The sequence below is a fragment of the Passer domesticus genome, chromosome 5, assembly GCF_036417665.1.
Source record: "Passer domesticus isolate bPasDom1 chromosome 5, bPasDom1.hap1, whole genome shotgun sequence".
Taxonomy (NCBI): domain Eukaryota; kingdom Metazoa; phylum Chordata; class Aves; order Passeriformes; family Passeridae; genus Passer; species Passer domesticus.
This window is the reverse complement of record NC_087478.1, coordinates 39,455,474-39,476,959: the sequence shown is the minus strand read 5'-3', so window position 1 is coordinate 39,476,959 and position 21,486 is coordinate 39,455,474. Positions and strand designations below refer to the sequence as shown.

Sequence of the window (21,486 nt, the reverse complement as noted above, 5' to 3'; positions counted from 1 at the left end):
CTCAAATGCACTATAGAAACATCCATTTACATGCCTAAATGCATTTAAGCATCTCTCATGGACAGCTTGCAATTGAACATCCTATGCTTTTTATTCCTTACTGCCACAGAAATTATTTTATCATTTATTAAATCTGTAAAAGTGTTTTGGGGGCTTCTGAAAATAAATGCTCTTCTTTTGTCATAGTATTAGTTTCTGTTATTTATATAGTATTCAGATTTGTAGTAATTGAAATAATAGTTCCTACTTGTTTCATTCTATCATAGAAGTATTAATTTATTTAAAAAATACATCCCTAACAATTTTCTGGAAAATGGATCATCTCAGATAGAACACATCTCAGATAGAACACATTAACTCATGCAGAGCTTTGAGTTGCTATAATATTTTCTTCTAGTCTCAGTGAATTTTGGGGGTCAGAAAGAACTTCCCCTGGGTATGATTTTATTGCTGTGACTTTATGGCAAGCACTGGATTTCAGGGGAGAATATAGCTTCTGAGGTTCTTATAATGTGTTATAGAGATAAACATAACACATGGGAGCATTCCTTAGTAAGCAGTAGGTTCTGTATTACTTTCAAAACCAAAACTCATTTGTTTCTGTCTACACTTATACTTTACATGATACTTTCTATCTTTCTAAATATTTTGAATGCTAATTCTTTATTCTCTGAGTAAAATAAGGTAGTTACATAATTTATTCTGCTAAAGAAATGATGGTCACTATACCACTCCATTATATATCTAAACTTTCAATTTAGTGAAAATTAAACTTCAAACACGTATCTCAAACTCCAGCTAGCCATACCCTCAACTGAAGTGTTCCTGGAACTATTTTAATCTCTGTACTGGCCCAATGCTTCCAATATACTCAATTTGCCCCAATCTGGGAAGAATCAAGTTCCTTTCTCTGTATCTCAAAACACAAAAACAGATGCTGCAGTCAGGAAAGCCATGCTTACTATGCTTGCTATGTCCAAAGGGATAATTTGTATCTTAAGCAATAAGGCAAAATCTCCTTCAGAATCTTGACCAGATGCCATCTCCTAGAGAACTAAGAGCAGCCAGAATGATGCAGCAATAAGAAGTCACAGTGACTTGTCAGTGGTTCTGTTCTGTTCAGCTGAAGTTCCTTAACATATTAATTATCATAAAATCAGTAATAATAGGCAACTTATATAAAACATCTTTACTCTCTGTCTTTTTAATTAATCCTACTGCTACTGTTGGAAACAAAGCAAAGCATATTTTTGTTTTCTTGAATAGATTACTACAGTTCTTAACCAAAGAGACTACATTTAATAAAATGAAAAAAAAAATGTTGAAAATGATCATAAGTGATTTAGAATTACTAGATCATGAAACCTTTTGAAAAATATGGAAAAAATAGGAATGGCTGGTTATTACACAAATTAGTATAGCTGTTAATTACTGAAATCACTGAGTTTATAATGTACAATATTCTGGAGTGCAATATTTTAAGGTAAAATTCAGTGCTGAGTTAACATTAAGACAAAGAGAGAATATTAACAAAAATGACAGATTCAAAAGGTGTAAAATGCAATACTAATTCCACATTAATCCAGAATGTGAAAAAGTGTCATTTATACGCACTGAAAATATTAATGATACTTGCATGCAAAAGGCCCAAGTGTCAGATTCTGTACCTGGGATGGGGCAGCCTTGAATGTATGGAGAGACTGGCCCAATGCTTGCAATGTACTCGATTTGCCCCAGTCTGGGAATAATCAGGTGCCTTTCTCAGCGCCTCCAGAATACATAAACAGGTGCTGCAGTCAGGAAATCCATGCTGGAATGAGAATCCATCCAGAATGAGATACTGGAAAGCAGCACCACAGAAAACGACCTGCATGTCCTGGTTGATGGCAAGTTAAACATGAGTCAGCAGTGCCCTGGCAGCCAGGAGGGCCAGGGAACATCAGGCACAGCATCACAGCTGGGCAAGGGAGGGGATTGTCCCACTCTGCTCTGCACTGAGGTGGCCTCACCTTGTGAGCTGGGGCCAGTTTTGGGTGCTACCATATAGGAAAGACATGAAGCTCTAAGAGAGCCTCCAGGGTAAGGACATGAGTCTGGTGAAGGGCTTTGAGGGGAAGCCACACGAGGAGTGGCTGAGGTCACTTGGTCTGTTCAGCCTGGAGGAGACTGAGGGGACACCTCACTGCAGTTACAACTTGCTCCTGAGGGGAAAAGGAGGGGCTGGCAGTGATCTCTTCTCTGTGGTGCCCAGTGACAGGACCTGAGGGAACGGCCTGAAGCTGTGTCAGGGAGGTTTAGTTTGGATATTATGGAAAGGTTCTTCACCCAGTGGGTGACTGGGCCCTGGAACAGGCCCCCCAGGGCAGTGGTCACAACATGAAGCCTGACAGAGCTGGAGAAGTGTTCAAACAATGCTCTCAGACACATGGTGTGTGAAGGGTTGTGCTGTGCAGAGCCAGGACTTTGGACTTTGATAATCCTTGTGAGTCTCTTCCGAATCACAGTATTTAAAGTCTCTATGCGAGTGATAAGAGAGCAGAACCTAGCAGAAAACTAAAACTGGCATAACTGCTTTTCTTCCAGTCATCTTCTCTCCTTCTGCATCTTTTTTTCTCTAAAGGTTTGATGGTGTAGAACTTCTGTACATCAGCATTTGGGCTTTGCTTTATATGATAATGATTTTTGTCTTGCTGCCATTTCTTGCTTTCCACTTAGATTTTTTTCTCTCTGTCCTCAAATCTCCTGAGTCACAAGCAGAGACACTTAGAGAGTCAGACCAGAAAATGAGGCTTTCTTTGTATCTGGGTGCATGTAGCCCTACCTCAGGTCTAAACTCACCATTCAGGGTACACAGAATTTAAAGGGATCAAGAAATGACCTCTTCCTGTTTCAATTAACTATGCAGTCATCTGATTAACATTACTAGTTAATTTACTAAGTTAAATTATCACTCATGATCTGGCAAATGAAAGCATAAATTCTTCCTTTTATTAGTACTTAGTGTAAAAAACTTAATTCACAGTTAGAAACTTACAGCAAGTTCATTTTTCCTGAGTTGCAAACAATATTCAGTGAGTACATATTCTTTTGTCTACAGGGCTGTTTTTATACATAATTGAAATACACTGTGGAAATTATTAGTTAAGTGAACTAGCACCAACAGCAAGAAACGTACAACGCTCTGATGAATTACTTTTAATAATGAAGCAGAAATGAAAATAAGTTTGTATTACAGGTTTCTCAGTAGAATATGAAGGAAATGCAAATCATACAGGCAGACTATCTTCCAAACTCTGGAGGAAAATGTCTCCTTGATTCACGAGGTATAATAAGGTTATGTATGTTAAACTGAAGCTGTTGCAATAATTGTTCACACCGCCAGCATTAAAACCAGTTAATTCTCTATTCAGTCGTGCCTATCCTCAGCAAAGCCAATGGGCCTCTCCCACCTGGCTGCCGCGCCTTTGAACAGCTCACTTCCTCATCTGTACTACATCTTCCTTGCTAGGCAGGATCGATCTGCCTTTTTCTTTTTTTTTTTTTCCTCCCCAAAGAGAAATGCAAGCAGAGAAAAAACTGACCGAAGGGCAGTGAACACTTAATGACAGAATTTTTAGGGAAGACAAACATCACCTTCCGGCGACTGAAGCAACTGTAGGAATCAGGGCTACAAGACCTGTACACCATCACCTCGGGGACGGTCGTTGCCTTCCACTTCTCTCCATCCCTTCAGCCCCCAGCCGCCTGCCGACCTCCAGCATGAAAGTGTAGTACTCGCTGCGGCCGCCCCCCTGCAGACCTCCCTTTCTGGGTCCCACACCCTCATTCCCACTAATCCCCTTCTTTTGGAAAACCTACGTGTTCCCCAAGGAAGCTCCCACCTGTGTGCCTACTTCCCGTCTGCAGGCCACCCCCGCCCGTATGCCGCTACCCCACCAACAGGAAGGCCAGGGCGGGCCGCTCGCAGCCCGCGTGAGCGGCACAGGGACCTGGGGACCGCCACGAGTCTGGGCGCAGAGAGGCGGAGGCGGCAGGGGATAAAGATGAGGGCAGAAATGAGGCACCCGCGGGGATTTTGGCGTGGCGGCCTCCTCATCCTCCCGCTGCTGCGTCTGCCTCCTGCCCGCCCGCCTCCGGCAGAGAGATGCTGCTGCAGGCGGGTGGGTGGGCGCTCCTCCCTGCGTCAGGAGGTGCGGCTCCCCCGGCCCGGCGCTGCCCTCCCCTTTCCTCTCCCCCCGCCGCTTTTATGTCTGTCTTTAAACGCCGCCGCAGTGAGGGTTGGGCACATGTGGCTGCCACTGCCTGCCCGCCGCTGAGCCCCGCGCCCGCACGGCCCCGCTCGCCATCCTCGCCCGCGGGAGCACCCGGCCCCCCCTGTTCGCAGCTGGCGCCCGGCGGGCGGAGGTAAGGCACGGCAGGGCACGGCACGGCACGGCACGGCACGGCAGGGCAGGGCACGGCGCGGCAGGGCACGGCACGGCACGGCGCGGCGCGGCGGTGAGCGTGGGTGCGCGGGGCGGCCCGCGCTCTCCCATCGCTGCCATGCGGCTGGGGCCGCGGGGGAGCGTGGCCGCCTCGCGTGTGTCGCCGGGCGGGAAGGGACAGGATGTGTGGGGGGTTCCTTTCCGCCCGATGTCCGCCTTCCTGCGGGTCGGGGGTCCCCCCAGCCCAGCCCTGGTGCCAGCCTCTTGCTGGCGGGGAGAGAGCCGGCCCCTCGGGAAACAATAGCGAGCGCCGGTTAGAAGCCGCCCATGTGTTTTAGCTCGGCGGTAGGTTAAAGGGATGTACGGGGCTGTTTTAATCAGCGTTATTATTGTTATTGCTATTGGCATGGGCGAGGAACTTATATTTTTTTCCGAGTGAAAGAAATTTCATTCATCTCCCATGTGTTGCGCAAAAAAATCTCAGATGCATGTGTAGCGCGTGTTCCGGGAGGAGCGGGGGCGCGGGCTGTTCCCCCCGGGAGCACCGCGGTGATGTGCCTCGCCGCACGGACGAGCCCGGGCTCGGGAGAGCCGGGCGAGCCGGCCGCGGAGGGAGCCGGGTACCATCGGGAGCGGCCCGCGGGCTCCATCCCCACATGTGCGGCGGGCGGACGCGCCCCGGAGCGAGGGCCGGGCCCGGGCGCTGCATTGTTGCTGCGGAGCGTGGGCGTCGCCCGGCAGGGCCGCACCGTGCCTCACGGCGCCGCGCCGCTCGCGGCTCTCGCCCCGCGAAGGGGGGGCAAACCCGCGGCCGGGGGCTGGTGCGCCCCGGTGTCAGCCATGTTTGGGTGGGTATGGTAATAAGGACCTTCTCCCAACCTTTGTGACTCTTCGATTTATTTTCCGTGCGGGATTTTGATGGTTGTAGCCCGCCGTGTACCGCGACATGTCCACAGGGTAGAGTCATACCTACAGTGTTCTCCGAGTGATTCTTTTTCTCTTTGATTTGCTTATTAATCCTTCTAATTTTCTATTCCCGTAGTGCCTGGTTTTGTTCTCGTTTTGCTAGTGTTAGAGCGAACTGGAATTTCTTCGCAAGGCTTTGCTTTTGTTGTGGAAGTAAATGAGACGATTGTAATATGTCTGCACAGTCACACTGACCTGGCACACATGAGAGTTCTGATGGGATTTCATTTATTTAAATAAATTGCACTGTGTTTTACTTGTTAAAAACCACATTATCATCAGCTACTTTATTTCCAGTGTGCTACTGCTTGCTACTGCAAGCTCACTGCTGTAAGATAAACCTAATAATTTCTAAATAGTATATTATCATCTGTGTGTCACTGTGGCATACCATAGGATATGGACCCAATTTCCCCCCTACGAAGAAAAAGTGTAAATGAGGTAAAGATTTGGTTATCTGATGTCATATAAATGTATGCTGGATGTATTGTGCAGCCAGCTTTCTCCATTTCATTAAAAAGTGATGACAACATAATCAATTTCTCTATTTAGCAGTATATTTCTGATTATCTGCCTCACATTAGAAAGGAAACTATGAAAAATACTTACGAAAGATTGCTTAATTTCATGTTGGCTAATACACAAGTGTTTTGTTTACCCATACCCCATATTAAGATAGTCATAGACTCACAGCCTGCATGCAGTGCATATTGGACACTCCCTTTGGGCTCAGCTTTTTACTTCAGACTCAAGAACAAAAAATCCCATTGGTTTTGATCTATGCATGAAAAACCAAACCATTCATAGCTGTTCAGATGTGTCATCAGTACAGAAAACTGAGTATGTGAAACTGCCAAGGCATCTTGAAACTAGTTTTAGAGCAAAACCTGATTCCTTTTGACCTTTCATGTCTTGTTCTTACAGTTGTCTTTTTTCCATATTGCAAAAACCCATATGCACAAAAATTTTTAAATGCTGAATTAGTCAGAAAAAAACCCCAAATTATTCAGAAACACATTGTACTCATTGCAGCTATTCCATTTGATTTAGATGACATTGTTAAGGAGTAGTCACTGCTCAGGTGGTGTGGAATTACCACTTGATGTATTTGTGGTAGAATCTTTTTGGGAATTTTTTTTTAAATTCTCTAGACTAGTGTACCAGAAGTGTACACAACATTAAATACATTTTTACCTGTTTTCCCAACTGTTTTCCATTGTTCTGACCATTTCACTCATCTCCATTAGTAATGTTCTTCATTAAAAGACAAAATACCTGTTGATTTTGGAAGAAGTTTTCAGTCCCAAATTTTAATAGATCAGCATACAATGGTAGCAGCTTTTACACATGACTTTAGAGATCTTTGAATTCTCAGTTGTGGAATAACTTCAACATATCAGCAGGTGGCTGCTTGGGCAACTCCCATTTGTTCTTGAGAATTGATTCAAAGTAGCCTTGCCATTAGTCAGGAAATGTATTGAAATAATTTAGGAAAAAAAAAGCATCATTGACAAATGACATCCATATGCTGTTCTACTGAAGAGCTGGAAGCACACATCCTGGTGAGATGGTACAAAATGGTGTGAAAATGCAGTGGTAACTGCCAGCACGGTTGCATTGGGCAACGGCAGTAACTGGACTGAGCTTCCCATAATCCTACCCCGAAACAGAGCTTTGCATTCTTATCATTCACTCCTAAGGTTAGGGATTCCTGGTTTTTATGGGAGAAAGCAAAGAAAAAGTTTGTGTAATGCTGTGGACAGCAGTGTCTCTAGTCATGGTGCCAGTAGTCTATTTCCCGCTTTGGGGAAAGAGTTTCTTGCTGCTGGCAAATGATAGTTTTGCATTTCAAGTGTCAGAAATATGTACTGCAATATTAATAATTCAGCTCTCCTTAAGCCAAAATGGAGAAGGATGAAAACTGTAATAGGACATTTACAGTGTTTGATTTTCTGTAGTGGAATTGGTATTAAAATTTTTCTTTCTAAAGATATAGACATTTATTGTAACATAACTTGAAAGCATGACTCATGTAATGAAATCAAATAATCACACGTGATGAGAAGTAAGATTTCCGCTAACCCATATGTTCAGTTTGGCTTTTTGCTTGTATATAAAAAAGAGGAAGAAGTAATAGCATAAATTGTTCCCAAGAACACCTTGATTTACTTATTGATCCATTCTAAAGCACAGAGGCCAGAGAATTAGGGTCTGGGGGCAACTGTGTATCTGGTAATATCTAATTTTCAATAATTGATTTTGCAACTTAAGTAACTTTATTGAAATATTAAATATACTTTTACAACCTCTCACTTCTGAGAATTGTGATAAAATTGTACAATAAATGGTTCTCTTGGTTCTCTTATCTCTTATTATGAGCTTAGAATATGGAGATTTTGTTTCAAGTTGCCAGTAGTTGCACCTTTTGAGTTTGACCAACCGGGGGTAGAGTTTCTTCATAATTGCTGAGATTGCTTCACTTGAAGGAGTGGTAACCACTGAATTTTTTCCTTCAATGAAGTACATATAAGAAAAGACTGCTGAATTACTGATATACTTCCTCCATTTGAATAGGAGGTTGCAGTTAGCTTGTCCTGTAAGTCTCTGAAGTATTTTAGTGAGGTTGATTTGTGAGAAGAAAATACTGAAAATACCTGTGCAGAAGTGAGAAACTACAGTAAGGCAGATTAATTCTTTAGAGATTTATGTGCAGTGAAAAGAAAACCTGATGCTTAAGAGCTCTATCTGGGTTGTAACGTTCTGTCTCTAGATGTTTCTGTTGGGCCAGGGATTTGGCAATAATCATACAAGCTGTTAAGATCAAGTCTACTGATAATGAACAATCCTGAAAAAGAAACTTTGTTGTTTTTGTCAATTTATTGTGTTTGTTCTATAATAGTAGGAAGAATTCTCCTGTAACTGAAATTTAAGGAGACTAATCTGGATCAGAATTTTTTTTGCATTTGAGTCTGTGCAGGGTTTTGTTGAGGATGAAACCATGAACAGAATTTTGTAGGAATGGAGAACAAATTTCCCAGCAGTATGAAACACGCAGAGTCACTGAGGACTGTATAACTACCTGGATCTGCAGCATGTAGGTGAATTCAGTCTGGCATTTTAAAATAGTTTTGCTGTAGTATAAATGATACTATTGTAGATACCAGAATAAAAACTTTTTTCTAATGCATTTAAGTCTCCCATAGCCCACAGAGCTCTTAATTTTTTACAGTGTCATGAATGTGTAACAGCTTTCTTTACATTCTTCAGTGATGTTTTCTGAGACATGCTAATACAAGTATAATTGTATAGAATATAATTATCTTTAATTGCAATTGAGTTAAACACCTGTTGAATCCATATCTTACTGACAGGCTGTATTAAACTAGGTAGGAAAAAATGCTAGATCATGTGTTTCATGCTGAAGAGCAGCATAATGGTTGCTACAGTTTATAAGATAGAGATGGGCTTGACTAGGCAAAAAGGTTATGGTGTGTATTCCCATTTCCGCCAAAGAACACAATGCTGCATTGCAGCAGTAATTCAGTCTGTGCAATGAGTACTGTAACACAGTGTAACTCTTCCTGAAATAATTATCTGTATTCCCCCAGCGATAGCCATTCTTCACAGTCACAGTAGTCCCATGGAACCTGGTTTGCTCCTGCAGTCTTCTTCCTCTCTTTTTCACTCAGATATGATGGTCACTAGGTATTCCCCACATCCTGTCTGCACAGATTTCTTTTTTGCAGAATTACAGCCGTCCATTGCTCCTAAAACTTCAGTTTTCATTTTCTGCCTTGCTTGTCATTGTATTTTCATCATGCTTTTTCTTCCCAGCTTGTCAACTCATATTTGAGATGCATTTTGCACATTTCCTTTTGGTGAAAAAGCCTCCTCTTCTCCACTTTTGCATATGATTCTTCTCCAGTGATTTCATACAGACTAAAACATTTGGCATGCATATCAATAAAAAATCTTTTATGAACATGTGTCATGGTGACAATCCTGACTTTTAGTTCCATGTCCTCTGCTTGACCATGCTCTTCATTGGGAGTCAAAGGGAAGACTTGGTGAACAGGAACATACGACAGAAGCTTGTGGGACTGAACTGGTACACCGCACTGGTATAATCTACTATCAAAACTGAGATTATAGTGATGTGAACTGGCTGCAGCTTTTTATTGCATTTTGCCACCCTCACAGCAGCATGTTGGTATGTAACTGCTTCCTCAGGGAAGAATGCAGTGCTCTGAAGAATAGAATGATGATCACTTTAATCCTTTCAGTGGCAAACATTGAACCAAAAAGGTATTGAGCATTATTTGTAAAACATTAAAAAGGAAATGTAAATAATTTTGTCAAATTGCTGTGTTTCCATCAGAAATAAAAAGATCATAAAATAAAAAATATGCACTGTTTTAGAAAATAATATTTTTGGCTTTCCTTTTCAGAGGGAAGTACTGGTTTTAAGAAGAAACGCGATGCAAGAATTATTGTGTTGTAATTTATGTTGGAAAAACACTGCTAGAAGTTCGTTAATACTTAGTTATATCAGTTGTTGCAATAGTATTGTGGGATGTTTTAAACATGAAATTGCCTTACAAATGGCTTTTTACAGAGGTTTGTGCTGAATTTCCAAGAACATGGGGCAGCTGTACTCATTATACTTTCAAATCCATGACTGAAGTGGGTTTTCTGTGCCTCTTTTTCTGTACATGTTGGGAAAATCTCCAGCCTTGTAACTTTAATTGTTTATTGGTATTACACAGCTGAGAGAACCAGAAGTACAGTGTTATTCTAGTAGGTATCTCTATGTTGATTGGCATGCAGACCTGTCTAATAGAGATGCGTCGGAAGGAGCCTGACATAAGATTCATTGCCAGTGTAGTGGTGAAGAGGAGCAGCAGTGCTGAACAGAACCAGGACAAGTCCCTTACTAGACATTCCTTGCAAAAAAGATTGTGAGAAAAGGATATGCAGCAATGTTTTTCAGTGTGTCTTTTGGTGCTTTGACTAATGAAGTTCCTTTGGGTCTTACTGCAAATGCTTGCACGTTTGGGCAGTGGAGGCATTGCAAATCTTATCTCCCTGTGCCAGCGTTTCTGAATACAGGCCTGAAGCTGAAGTAAAAGTTCTATAGCAAGCGTGGATCTCCCAGGGAGCTAATTTGGGTCTGAATTCCCTATTGCAAGGGATTATTTTTACTTCATCTGCTAGTGATGTGGAGGTCTAATCAGGTTACTTTACTTCTGCATGCTAGTTCATTGAGTTGATTCTTTTTCCATGGAAAAAAAAACAAAATTCCTGCTGTGTTCTGAGAAAGTTGGGGTCTGCAGTTTGCTCGGTATCAAAAAAGTCAGAAAAGACTCAACGTTTTATCTTTCAGTTTGTGAAAGAAATAGATACTAGCATATCAAGGACAATTCTAGTAAGACATAATTAAAATCTAGCCCATATGTTTGTTTTAGTAAGGTTTTTTGCAAAAGTGTGTTTATGCCAACTCAGATTATTGATTGCCTTTATTTCAATGGCAGAATAATTTTCTAAATGTTCCTTTAACTGAACCATGTACTGTGCATCAATTTTCACTCTGTTAAATTCCATCAAACAATACAGATGTTTGTCACGTCAGTTTAAGAGTAATTTTAGATTTCTTTATAAATGGAATTTTACATAAAAAAAGGAAAATTGTTCTTATTTGCTCATTTTAGTAATGGAAAAGTCCAGAAAAATATTATGTTCTCCAATAAATGTGGTAATAAAAATTTCCCTTCAGTGTTTTCGTCTGACAGGTTGTGTAATTTGAATCATGAAAAGGGTGAGACGCTGAGAACTTAATCAGTTGATCAAATTCTACGATTTAAATTCAAGACAGAAAAAAAAAATACAACTTACAAACAAGCAGCTTTCATAAGGCTAAATTATATTTTAGACATTTTACTTTTAATCCAAGGTACTGATAATATCATAGTAATGTTTTAAAATACCTGAAAAGATTTAGGACTTGGAGTCCTAATATAATGATCGTTTCTCCTAAGTATAATTTAAAAATCTACATAACAAATCCCCATTTTACTAAGCATTTATAAAACTACCTGTCTCATCACATAGTTCTGTATTTGTATACAAGTTAGTGTAGAATGTAACAAGTACTGGAACTAACTGAAGATATTTAACAGAATTTGGTGTGATATTTCCTAATTTAATGCTGATGAACTTCAATGCTGGACTATATCCAAATGATGTGGGAACATAGAATAGCATTTTATATGGTGAAGTGCTTAATTTCAATACTCTGATGAGAAAAAAGAAAGCCTGTTCAGTGGTTTGTGTTTAGCTAATCAGTGCTGGTGAGTAACTCTTTCTCCTGTTCAGACTTCACACAGGAGCATTCATATCTATACCTGCCTCAAGCTGAGTAGTTTATCAGTCTTCTGTGCAGGTTTGTTCTGGATCAAAGAGCAGCTTCTGTGCGTGTCACTGGCTGCGTTCTGGGAGTGCTGAGCACGGAGCAGTAGACTCCTTGCACAAACCTGCTGGCTTCACACTTCAAACATTTGTACCTGAGGGTAGTATCTCTTGAGAGAGGGCTTTTTATTTGCTTTAGTAGCAGCTCCTTTAATACAGAGGAAAGTTGTTAAATCTGAAAGTAGGAGAGTGCCTTTGGATTTGCATTGTGTCTGGGAGGACTGTCCCCCATCCTTGGTGCAGTCTGGCCAGCCATAATATATTGAGTTAGGAAAGCAGTCCTGTTAGAACCATGCACAAGCCTGCTGAGCATGCCTCACACATTTTCTCAAGCCCTGCAAATGTTGCAGTCTACACAGTGATATTTCTGTGCATAACATACTGTCTAATGGAAGGTTAATGAAAGGGAAATTATTAGGATACTGTGCTAGAAGTCTCAAGCCCAGTTTGTTCTGAAGTGTAGCAGTGCAATGTTTAGTGCATGACAGGACAGAGTGATGCAATTTTTGTTGGAATTGACTCATCAGTGAGAGCTCCAGAAAAATCATATTGCTGCTCTGCAAGTTACTCTATGTAAAATAATTAAAACAGGTATGACCTTTTAAAACATTTCAGTAAATACTGATGGATGGCTTATGTTTTTGACTGAACATCTCTTTTTATTGTTACAGTTAGAGAAGGATTTCAGACTTAAGAGACAAATACTGATGTTGTTTCACATGTGCAGCTGTTTCATTCTAGTGTAATCCCTGAACTTACTACTAATTACTGGAACTGAGAAGCTGCTTTCTAATTTACATCAGTGGAACAAAGGGGAAAAAAAAGTTTGAAATGTGACAAAAAGTAGTGTTTGAAATACCAGATGCTGTGGCTTATAGTCCCAAAGCTCCATTAGGACTGCTTAAATGCTTCAACTTAATGTGTTAAGTTTGCATTTTGGTCCTACATAGGTATCTCAGTCAGAACTAAGAGCCACTGAATCATGTATGAACTAGAAGAGAGTGTAGTCCTTTGAAGGGTGCAGTGCAAAAGACAGAACAGATTAAAAGAGGCCCACACAGACGTTCATTTAGCCCAGATATACAGGATAGAGTATTAGGATTTCTTATTTGTATAAACAACTTTTTCCCTATTCTGCTGTTCTCTATATAGCTGATACACTTTTTGTGGAAGAACTGGTATCAGTCAAAGCAAAGCCTGGTGCTAGTCCCACTGCATGTCAGAAGGAAGGTTTATAGGACCCTGAACCCTTCAGTGACAGTAGTGAACATGAAGCAGATCATAAGCCAAGTAGGTTCTACTATGCTTAAAAAAAATTGGGCTGACTGCCAGAGCTAGAGTTGCTGAGAGGAGGCAGTAACAGAAGGGAAAGTGAGAAGACAGTGACCGGAATCCAGGGAATCGGTGAAAAGAGGTTACAACTGAGTTCAGTAGGCAACTGGAATGAACTTCAACTCCCAAATCCTTTGAAATTATTGGAAAAAAGTAATTGCCCTGTTGGCTAGGAGGTCAGTGATAGGATTTGTGATGGCAGAGGTTTTATTTCTGGTGCTGTGAAGTCTCTTCTTGATAAGCTGTGGGCTGGGTTCCAGAGGCTTAACATCTTTCCTTTGGGTCTGGCAGAGAAGCAGCCGCGAGGTGCTTGACCTCTCAGTGACTGTGTGAACAGTACCTTGCAGTTCTCCAGTGCATGGGATTTTGTCAGGACACGATGCAGTCTTCATACTATGGACCAGATAGATGTTGCAGGAAGTTCCGTAAGCAAAAGCTGTAAGGTCTCATGTTTTTTGAAGTAATTTCTGATTCTCATCAGTTAGCAGTTCTTGATTAAACTTGTGTATGCCTTACAGAAGCCTTCTTTGGAACTTTCATGAAGCTTAACACATAATCTAAATCCCTTTTAAGACTCTTAATTGTGCAGATGGCTTTGCACACACTAGTTTTATCCCATGTGATTAGTGAAGAATTTCTTGAAATACATTCCTCCCCAAAATCTTAGAGTTAACCTTTGTATGGCAGCTGCAAGTATGTCTGTCTGTCTTTAAATGATTGTGTTTAAGAAAAACACATATTCAAATGCATATTCATTTTTGTTTCTGTACATACACATTTGAAACAGTAGGCTTTTAAAATGGATTTGGCATTTCAAATATTTCAGATAGTTTCTTAGAAATGAGAAATAATTAAAAATATCTAAAGCATCAAACTTATAAGAGATGATCATCTCTCTTTTCAAATTTTGACTGTGATTATATATTCCCGCATGAAGAGTAGTAAGCAAATAAGTCACCATTGGTTTTGTACTATTAGGTGCAGCCTCTCTATCAAAATTTTACTTGCTGTGTGACTTTCTGAGATGGTCTGAAAAACTTAATTTATTTTGGTTAAAATATACTTTTAATAAATTCAAGTAAAGCTATTAAGTCAGCAAGTAAGGGAGTTGGGTTCCTACATTTTATGTAAAGTGTGTATCCTTTTGTGCCTAAGAAGAAGAATCTTGTTATGATATAAAAGTATGAGCAGTTAGCCTGTCAGTGCTTAAGAACTAAACCAAAACAAAACCCTTAACAAGCGAACAAAATGTATTTTGCAAAATATTTTAGACCAAGTAGTGGACTTATTCCCTATAATTTGAAAGTGGCTTAACTTCCCTTTCTTCTTGTTTTCTTCTCTTGTCAAATTATTGAGATATGCAAAAATGGGTAAGACAAAGCACACAATTTCAAAATTAAGTTTCTTCTGCATAATAATATAATATCCTTCTTAATTTCTTTTTCCACAGATACTATCAGTAGAGCAAGTGTTCAGAAACAGAAGTTCTTACTCTTGGTTCCCTGGTATCAAGGACCCATCAGGCACCATCTTCAGTCTTTTTATTCAGTATTTTTTCCCAAGCAGAGGGAGAATCTACTTCAGTGTCCATCTGTTTCAGCTGAACGTCATCTCCTTGCTTTTGTTTCAAATTACAAATGCCTAAGAACAGCAAGGTAGTGAAAAGAGATCTAGATGATGAGGTCATTGAGTCAGTTAAGGACCTGCTCTCTAATGAGGACTCTTCAGATGATGCCTTCAAGAAGAGTGAACTTATGGTTGATGATCCAGAAGAAAAAGATGTAGATGTTGAAGAAGGCTCAGATGTAGAAGATGAGAGACCTGCTTGGAACAGCAAACTCCAATATATTCTGGCACAAGTTGGATTTTCTGTGGGATTGGGGAATGTGTGGCGATTCCCCTATCTGTGTCAGAAGAATGGTGGAGGTAAGTTTTGTGATACAGCTGGTTGTACCTAGATGACGATGCTAACCTTTCAGATTTCAAAGTTAGCAGAGAGCCACAGTCAAGCCTGCTCCAACATGTTGGGTTTTTCTTCTAGTTTTTGCCAGAGCCTATAAGGAAAAACCCACATTCTCTTTATTTAGAAAGATGCATTTGTTAAAGTAAGTAGCAGATTCTTCCAAGATGCCATTTCCTCATTTTAGGGTAGAGAGCTCTTGATACAACCTTTTTTCTGCTCAAACCTATGGCTACCTGTAACATAATTATGGAGGGCTGCATTGTTTAGGACCTGTTGTGCTTAAGTGTTCTTTATAATAATTTGACAATAAATCAAGGCATTAAAACTACATCCACTTCAAAGACCAAAGCAGCATTTGATCTTTCAGTATTTAGTGGTACTAAGTTTCACACCTTTACTTTCTAATTGCTTTTAACTCCTGGCCATTTGATCATGATTTACTTCTGGTAAGAACTTCAGAATACTCTGGGAGGGAAAAAGTAGGGTTTTTGGTGGGTTTTTTTTGTTTTGGTTTTTTTTTTTTTTAATAATGATAAATAATTTAAATCATTCCATTAAGGGACTGCATCTGTTTTTGTGCTGTTAGACAGTTTTCATAAATAACAAGGTACCTTTCACTTAAAACAATGCCATCAAGCTGTTTGTTAGTTGACCATCTGTGGTCTTCAATCCAGTTTCAAGTATGAGGCTGGAAACTTTCCTTCCTCTGTGAATGCAGGATTAGTATTTCATCCAATGCTATACCATACCCAAATATACCACATTAATAGTATACCATTAATAATACCCTATTGCAGCTAATTACTAAGCTGAATTCAAAACAAAGTGGTCACTTTTTATGATACAGAAAATTAATGTGTACAGAAAATGAAGAATAGCATTCTACTCCTGCTGCTTTTTTAAAAGATGAATGATACAACTGATGTAATTGAGGAGTATAGAAATGAGCGTAGAATATGATAAAAGTGTAATTCTTTATTTGTTTTCTCTCAATTCAAGCACTAAAAATTAAGTTTATGCTTTTAAATATTCTATCTTCAGAATGAAGTTAAATTCTTTTATATCTAGTTACTTTTTTTTTTGCTATCATTTAAGTTTCTTTTTTTCTCTTTTATTCTGGAGAGAAAGTCATTAAATGATTGATTTAAAGTATAGTGTCAAGATGTAGTCTCAGGGACAATGGACTACAGCAGTTTATTTTGTGCAGTTGTGTCCCTTTGAAAGTCTGTGTCTAATGTAGTTAGGAATTGTGCAAGCCACTTGCTTTAATTGTGGTCAAATATAAATTAGTTAATAATTTCACATTTCAGAAAAAAACAACCCCAAACCCACTAAAAGAGTAAACCAGCCAGTCTTCAAGGATTATGACGCTTTATTAATGAAATTTGAAAAAGTAACTATGGTGTCATTTGAGATTGTAGTTAAGTGTTTTCTCCTGTGCTGTGATTGCAGGAAATTGGATGCATAGCATAGTCTGTGGAGGTACAATGTGGAGGCACAATGTTTTCTGCACATGCTGAGACAAGTGTGTATTTGGCTTTTAACAATAATTTTGCACCATTTTAGCAAATGGCAGCCTTCTGAGCAACAGAGAAAAGGAATTGATCATTAGAGCTGAAGCTTGCTTGGTTTTTTCAAGTTTATCATAATGCAAGATGGAGAAGGTGACACAAAACTTGGAAATATGTAAAGTACATTGGTGCCTGTATGTGTGTGCAGATGGACAGATAATTGTCACAAGTGCATAGAAGAATAGGGGGAGGGAGTGAAAACTTCAAGCACATGGTAAGAAAACCTACACATATTTTGTATGAGGTTCTGTTTTCTGCTACACATACTATTTCAAATAAGTTTTCTAGGCAAAATTAGAGGGGTTTTATGTAACCCATGTAAATATCAGTATCAGAACTGTTCTGTAATCTTCTGTTGTTGGAGTTTTACTGTAAATGCCTGTTGAAGTCTCTTGGTATAAAGTAAACTTTCCTAGTCTATGACTAGGTCTCTACCTTCAGTTTAGACCTTCATTTTCTTCCCTTTGTTTAAGGAACTTATATCTGGAAGATACCATGTGAGGGGTGGGAATTAAATTTAAAAAATAGTAAACCAATAGATCCAGTTCCAATTTAAACCAAAAATAAGTAAAAACCATAGTTACTCTTAGTTTCCTTCACAGCCTTCTTACAACACTAAAGTCACCAGTAAAAGAAAAAGCAAATCCTAACTGTGAAATAATCTCAATTTTTATCTTTTTCTTAAACTTCTGTGAAAAGAACAGCAAAATAAAGATAGATAAGATAGAGCAAGGTTAGCCCAAATAGATATATGTTATTCAAGAATTTAGTGGAAAAATATTTTGTGTTTCCCATCCTATTTTCAGTAGAGATTTAGTTTGTTTATGGCTGTGGCCTATGGTATAATGACACTCCTAAAGTCAGAGCTCGCTACTGCTTCAATGAAATACCTGTGATACCATCTTTGCAAGTAACTTGAGTAGCACCACACTGCAGTGAGAATTTGGATGTCTGTAGATATGTTTGCAATCTCTGTTTCTGGGTCTGCTCTGTTTTACCAAACCAACTTCCTTCAATTTATTTCTTGTGATTATTTAACAGTTACTTCCATTGCTTTAATTCATAGCAACTCATAAATATTTAGAGTAATACCTGGTATTTTTTATAGTTAACTAAGTTACAACTAGACTAGATATGTCTTTGCTGACTTTCACACTTGTCTTATTCTCAGAAAAATGTTTGTTGGGAGAAGTGAGAGAAAAGGCTGGTATACATCTGGGATGTACTGGGGTCCACACTGGGGATGTGGCTGTAGTGCTGAATGTATGGAGTGGAAAAAAGAGTGGGAGCAGCTAAGGGCACCCCAGAGTGCTGGTTTTCTTGACTTTGAGAGGGAGGGCACAAAGGAATTTTAGGCTGTGTGAAATGGGGGCTGAAGATGTTCAGTGAAGTTTTGAGAACTGACTATAGATCTTTCTGTCCTCACCACCTCACCCTTCTTACCCCTAACAGACAATGCCCAGACTCCATCTGGCACTTAGGGCACCTCTTCCACTCTTTGCAGCCTAACAGATAAAAAAGATGTTTCATCCTTGATTCTTGATAAAGACAATTTGTGCTTGAGTTGAGTATGCTCAATTTCATTTTTACACTGTAGGATTTGTTTATTCCTCATTTACTCCGTGAAGGTGAATGTGTGTTTTTGTTCAGATAAGTACAGTTCCTATATAACAAATTTCATAACCTAGGTTCAGAGCTGCCTCAGCTTCCTGTGTTTGATAGCCTTAAAAATGAACTGCTCAGGTCTGCCCAGTCTTGCCAAGATGCTCATAAATAGTGGCAAACTAGATTTATAATTCCCTGCTGCTCCTGTCATCTGGAGGACAGCTTGCCCACCATTCACAATTTTCAACTAGAGAAAATATTTAAAGTTTATTCTGTTTGTTTGTCATTTCCCTTTAGGATTAGCAGAAGTATAATGATACTGTTACATAATTAGAAGTAACAAAAGCAAAATAAATTAGCTATTCTGCTGAAATGACTAAGTGTTACTTTGAAGAAAACTGAGAAGTCTCCAAGGTACTATATGTCCTAAGATTTTGTGTTGCGTTTCTGTGAGCATTAACTTAATTTTCTGATTTGTTTTTTTTTTCTTTTTTTTTAAGGTAAGTATTTTTTAATATCTCTGTGATGGAAAAAGTCAAAAGAACTAAACAATTATAGATAAAAGCTGTAAGCAAAATAGAAAAAATTGTAGCACATGATGCTGTCATTATGTTGTGAAAAGATTGACCTGGATAGACTCACATTCTGAGTTTTTACAGTTAATTAGTCTGAATTTTTTACTGAAACACCAACAGATTGACATTAAAGTTCTGTGGTCTAATGAAAAAGCATGGCAGTTGTACTTTTTCCTCTGCAGTGCTCTTAGAAGCAAACAACTAATACAAGAGAAATGGGAGCAAAGCAAATATTCCTTTGTATTCCTGCATTCGAGTATGGATTCAGAGTCTTTATTATGTAGCTTTGGATAAGTAATTTATATTCAGTGCCTTGAGTTCACTAATGACTACAGTATAATCTTGTGAGTTCAGTATTATCAGACTCAAAATTTAGTTGTACTTTAGTGTACTGAAAATGTCTTGTATTTTGCAAGTGTAATTCTTCATTAAGGCTGTTTGGCTAAGATGATATTCACCCTTTAAGCACAGTTTTGTAAACAGGCACACCTGAACATACTGAAACTAGTGAAAGGAAGACTACCCTGTCAGGATACAGAGAAAAACCTACAGATAAAACATAAAACCATTTATCAGAATTTTCCCGACAAAAGCAGTTGCCATTTTGTAGTGGTAAATAATTTTACTTACTGAAGCTTAGTATACTGTTAATTTATAGTACTTTTTTGCTCACTTGCCATAACTTCAAAAATTTAAGTATTTGACATAGAAAATCAGCTTATCCTCATCTGAATGTCAGCTTCTTGCTTGCATTCTGTTAGTAAGTGTCTAGTAAGTGATAAGAGCTGGGATCGCTCTTCAAGACAGTAGTAAACTTTACCTTGATTGAATAAGAATTAAATCAGACACCAGACACTTAAAATCTAGCACAGCAGCAGCTGAAACACATGTGGAAATTTAATGCATTTTTTCAGGTTACAGCAAGAATTGCTAGAAGAAAATTCATCTGTATTATCAAGGTGGTAATGTTTATGTTCCTTTGTGTTACTGCTTTTGAAAATATTTTCCAGCTCTTTAATCACTAATGAATAATTATTTTATTTAATTATATAATAATTTTGTTAATTTTTGGAGCATTATTAAGAGCTTAAATCAAAACCAATGTAGTTATTCCACTTCTGTCAATAATATTGCCAAATGCAGTCCTTATGGTGATCTCAAGAAAGACAGTTCACCAGATATCCCATTCTGGTACTTGGCTTAATAAAAAAATAAGGAAATCAAAGCAGTGCACAGTTTTAACAATCCTGAAATCTTCATGAAATCTCTTATATCTTTGTCATTAATTCTAGTAGAGAAGGGTGAGGGTTTTTTTTTTCTTATTGAGTTTTTTTAATATGAAAGCCAATGTTTAAGACCAAAACAGGCAAAAAAAAGTGTCTTCATGGTTGAATAATTTTGTAAGTGTAGAAAGGAGACCTGGGGATCCTGAACTACACAGAATTGTAATATTCAGAAGGCAGCTTAGTTGATAGGTGTAGCAAACAACTGATTGTAGGATGTTGTTCAAGGCAAATTTATTATTCAAATTCAAATTTGAATGGTCCTTATCCAATATTGTAACTGCTAAGTCCCATGTTTTCATGCACAGGCAAGAGACATGCTGAAATGTTTCCATAGTGATTCTTTTTTAGGATGAAGTTATGATGTCTTAAAGGTCTTTGAAATATGTCTGACTTCAAGGGAAGACTTCAGCAAAATACTTGCCCAGAGATGCTGTGGTTTCCTGTTGGCTATGGGGCACAGCAGCCCTTTGCAGCTGTGATACAGTTGTATAATCCAGCTATGTCCAAGCTCTATCATGCTGAAACTGACACATGCACAGTTTTCAGTTATGTCCTTTTTGGCAACAAGAACAAGATTGGAAGGAAGCTCAGGAGGTTTGAATAATCAGAAGAACCAGCACTTCAGGTGCTTTGCACAAACCTAGCAGTGTAGAGGTGAGCTCTGCTGTCTGGTTACCCACTGAATTACAGAGTTGTCGTGTCTAATGTAATGTGGATTTAACACCACATTTAATGAACTCATTTAGTAGAGTCTATTTGTAAGATAAATCTTACAATTTACATTGATACTGCACCATAGAACACCCACATCAGCCCAGTCTTTAAACATGTGCTTAACTTTGCAGCCTTGTGATTAAGGTTGTGGACTGGGACACTGAAGAGCTGGGTTCAGTTCCTGCTCTAGTACAGTCATCCAGTGGGATACAGGGTAAGTCACTAGGCCCCAATTTTTTTTTTGAGCTGTATAGGTTTGTCTCTACTCAGCTATTGCACATCTGTCTAAATGATCTAAGGTATCATTTACAGTAGCATTATATGATGTAACACCTATGTACTGTTGACTTTCAATGATTTGTATGAGCAGATTTTTTAAAGACAGTGATGCCAAAGCTTCTCACTTGCAATGTAAATTCTGTGTTGCAGAAGTTTTGAGAGTCAATCAGGGGTATTGAATGGTTTCTGTGTTATATGTTTTTAAGACAGATAGTCCCCCTCATTTTTCAATGTAGTTGTTGCTCTGTTCCTCAGTTTTCCTCACATTTATTTTTTTTCTCTCTCTTTTCTTAATAGCAAGTAAGT

The 21,486-nt window shown here is 39.0% G+C and overlaps 1 protein-coding gene across 2 annotated transcripts in view; it reads left to right on the top strand.

Moving 5' to 3' along the window:
- Positions 1-3,896: 3,896 nt before the first annotated feature.
- SLC6A15 (solute carrier family 6 member 15) overlaps positions 3,897-21,486 on the top strand; it is a 37,068-nt gene continuing 19,478 nt past the window's right edge. Inside the window, exons 1-2 of one of the 2 annotated variants that reach the window (XM_064419638.1) lie at positions 3,897-4,404; positions 14,638-15,113. In XM_064419638.1, the coding sequence (XP_064275708.1) occupies positions 14,825-15,113 (289 nt within the window). In that variant the 5' untranslated portion in view covers positions 3,897-4,404; positions 14,638-14,824. Of the gene's footprint in view, positions 4,405-4,495; positions 4,770-14,637; positions 15,114-21,486 lie in introns of those variants that run through there. The other variant, XM_064419639.1, reaches the window with a different exon arrangement.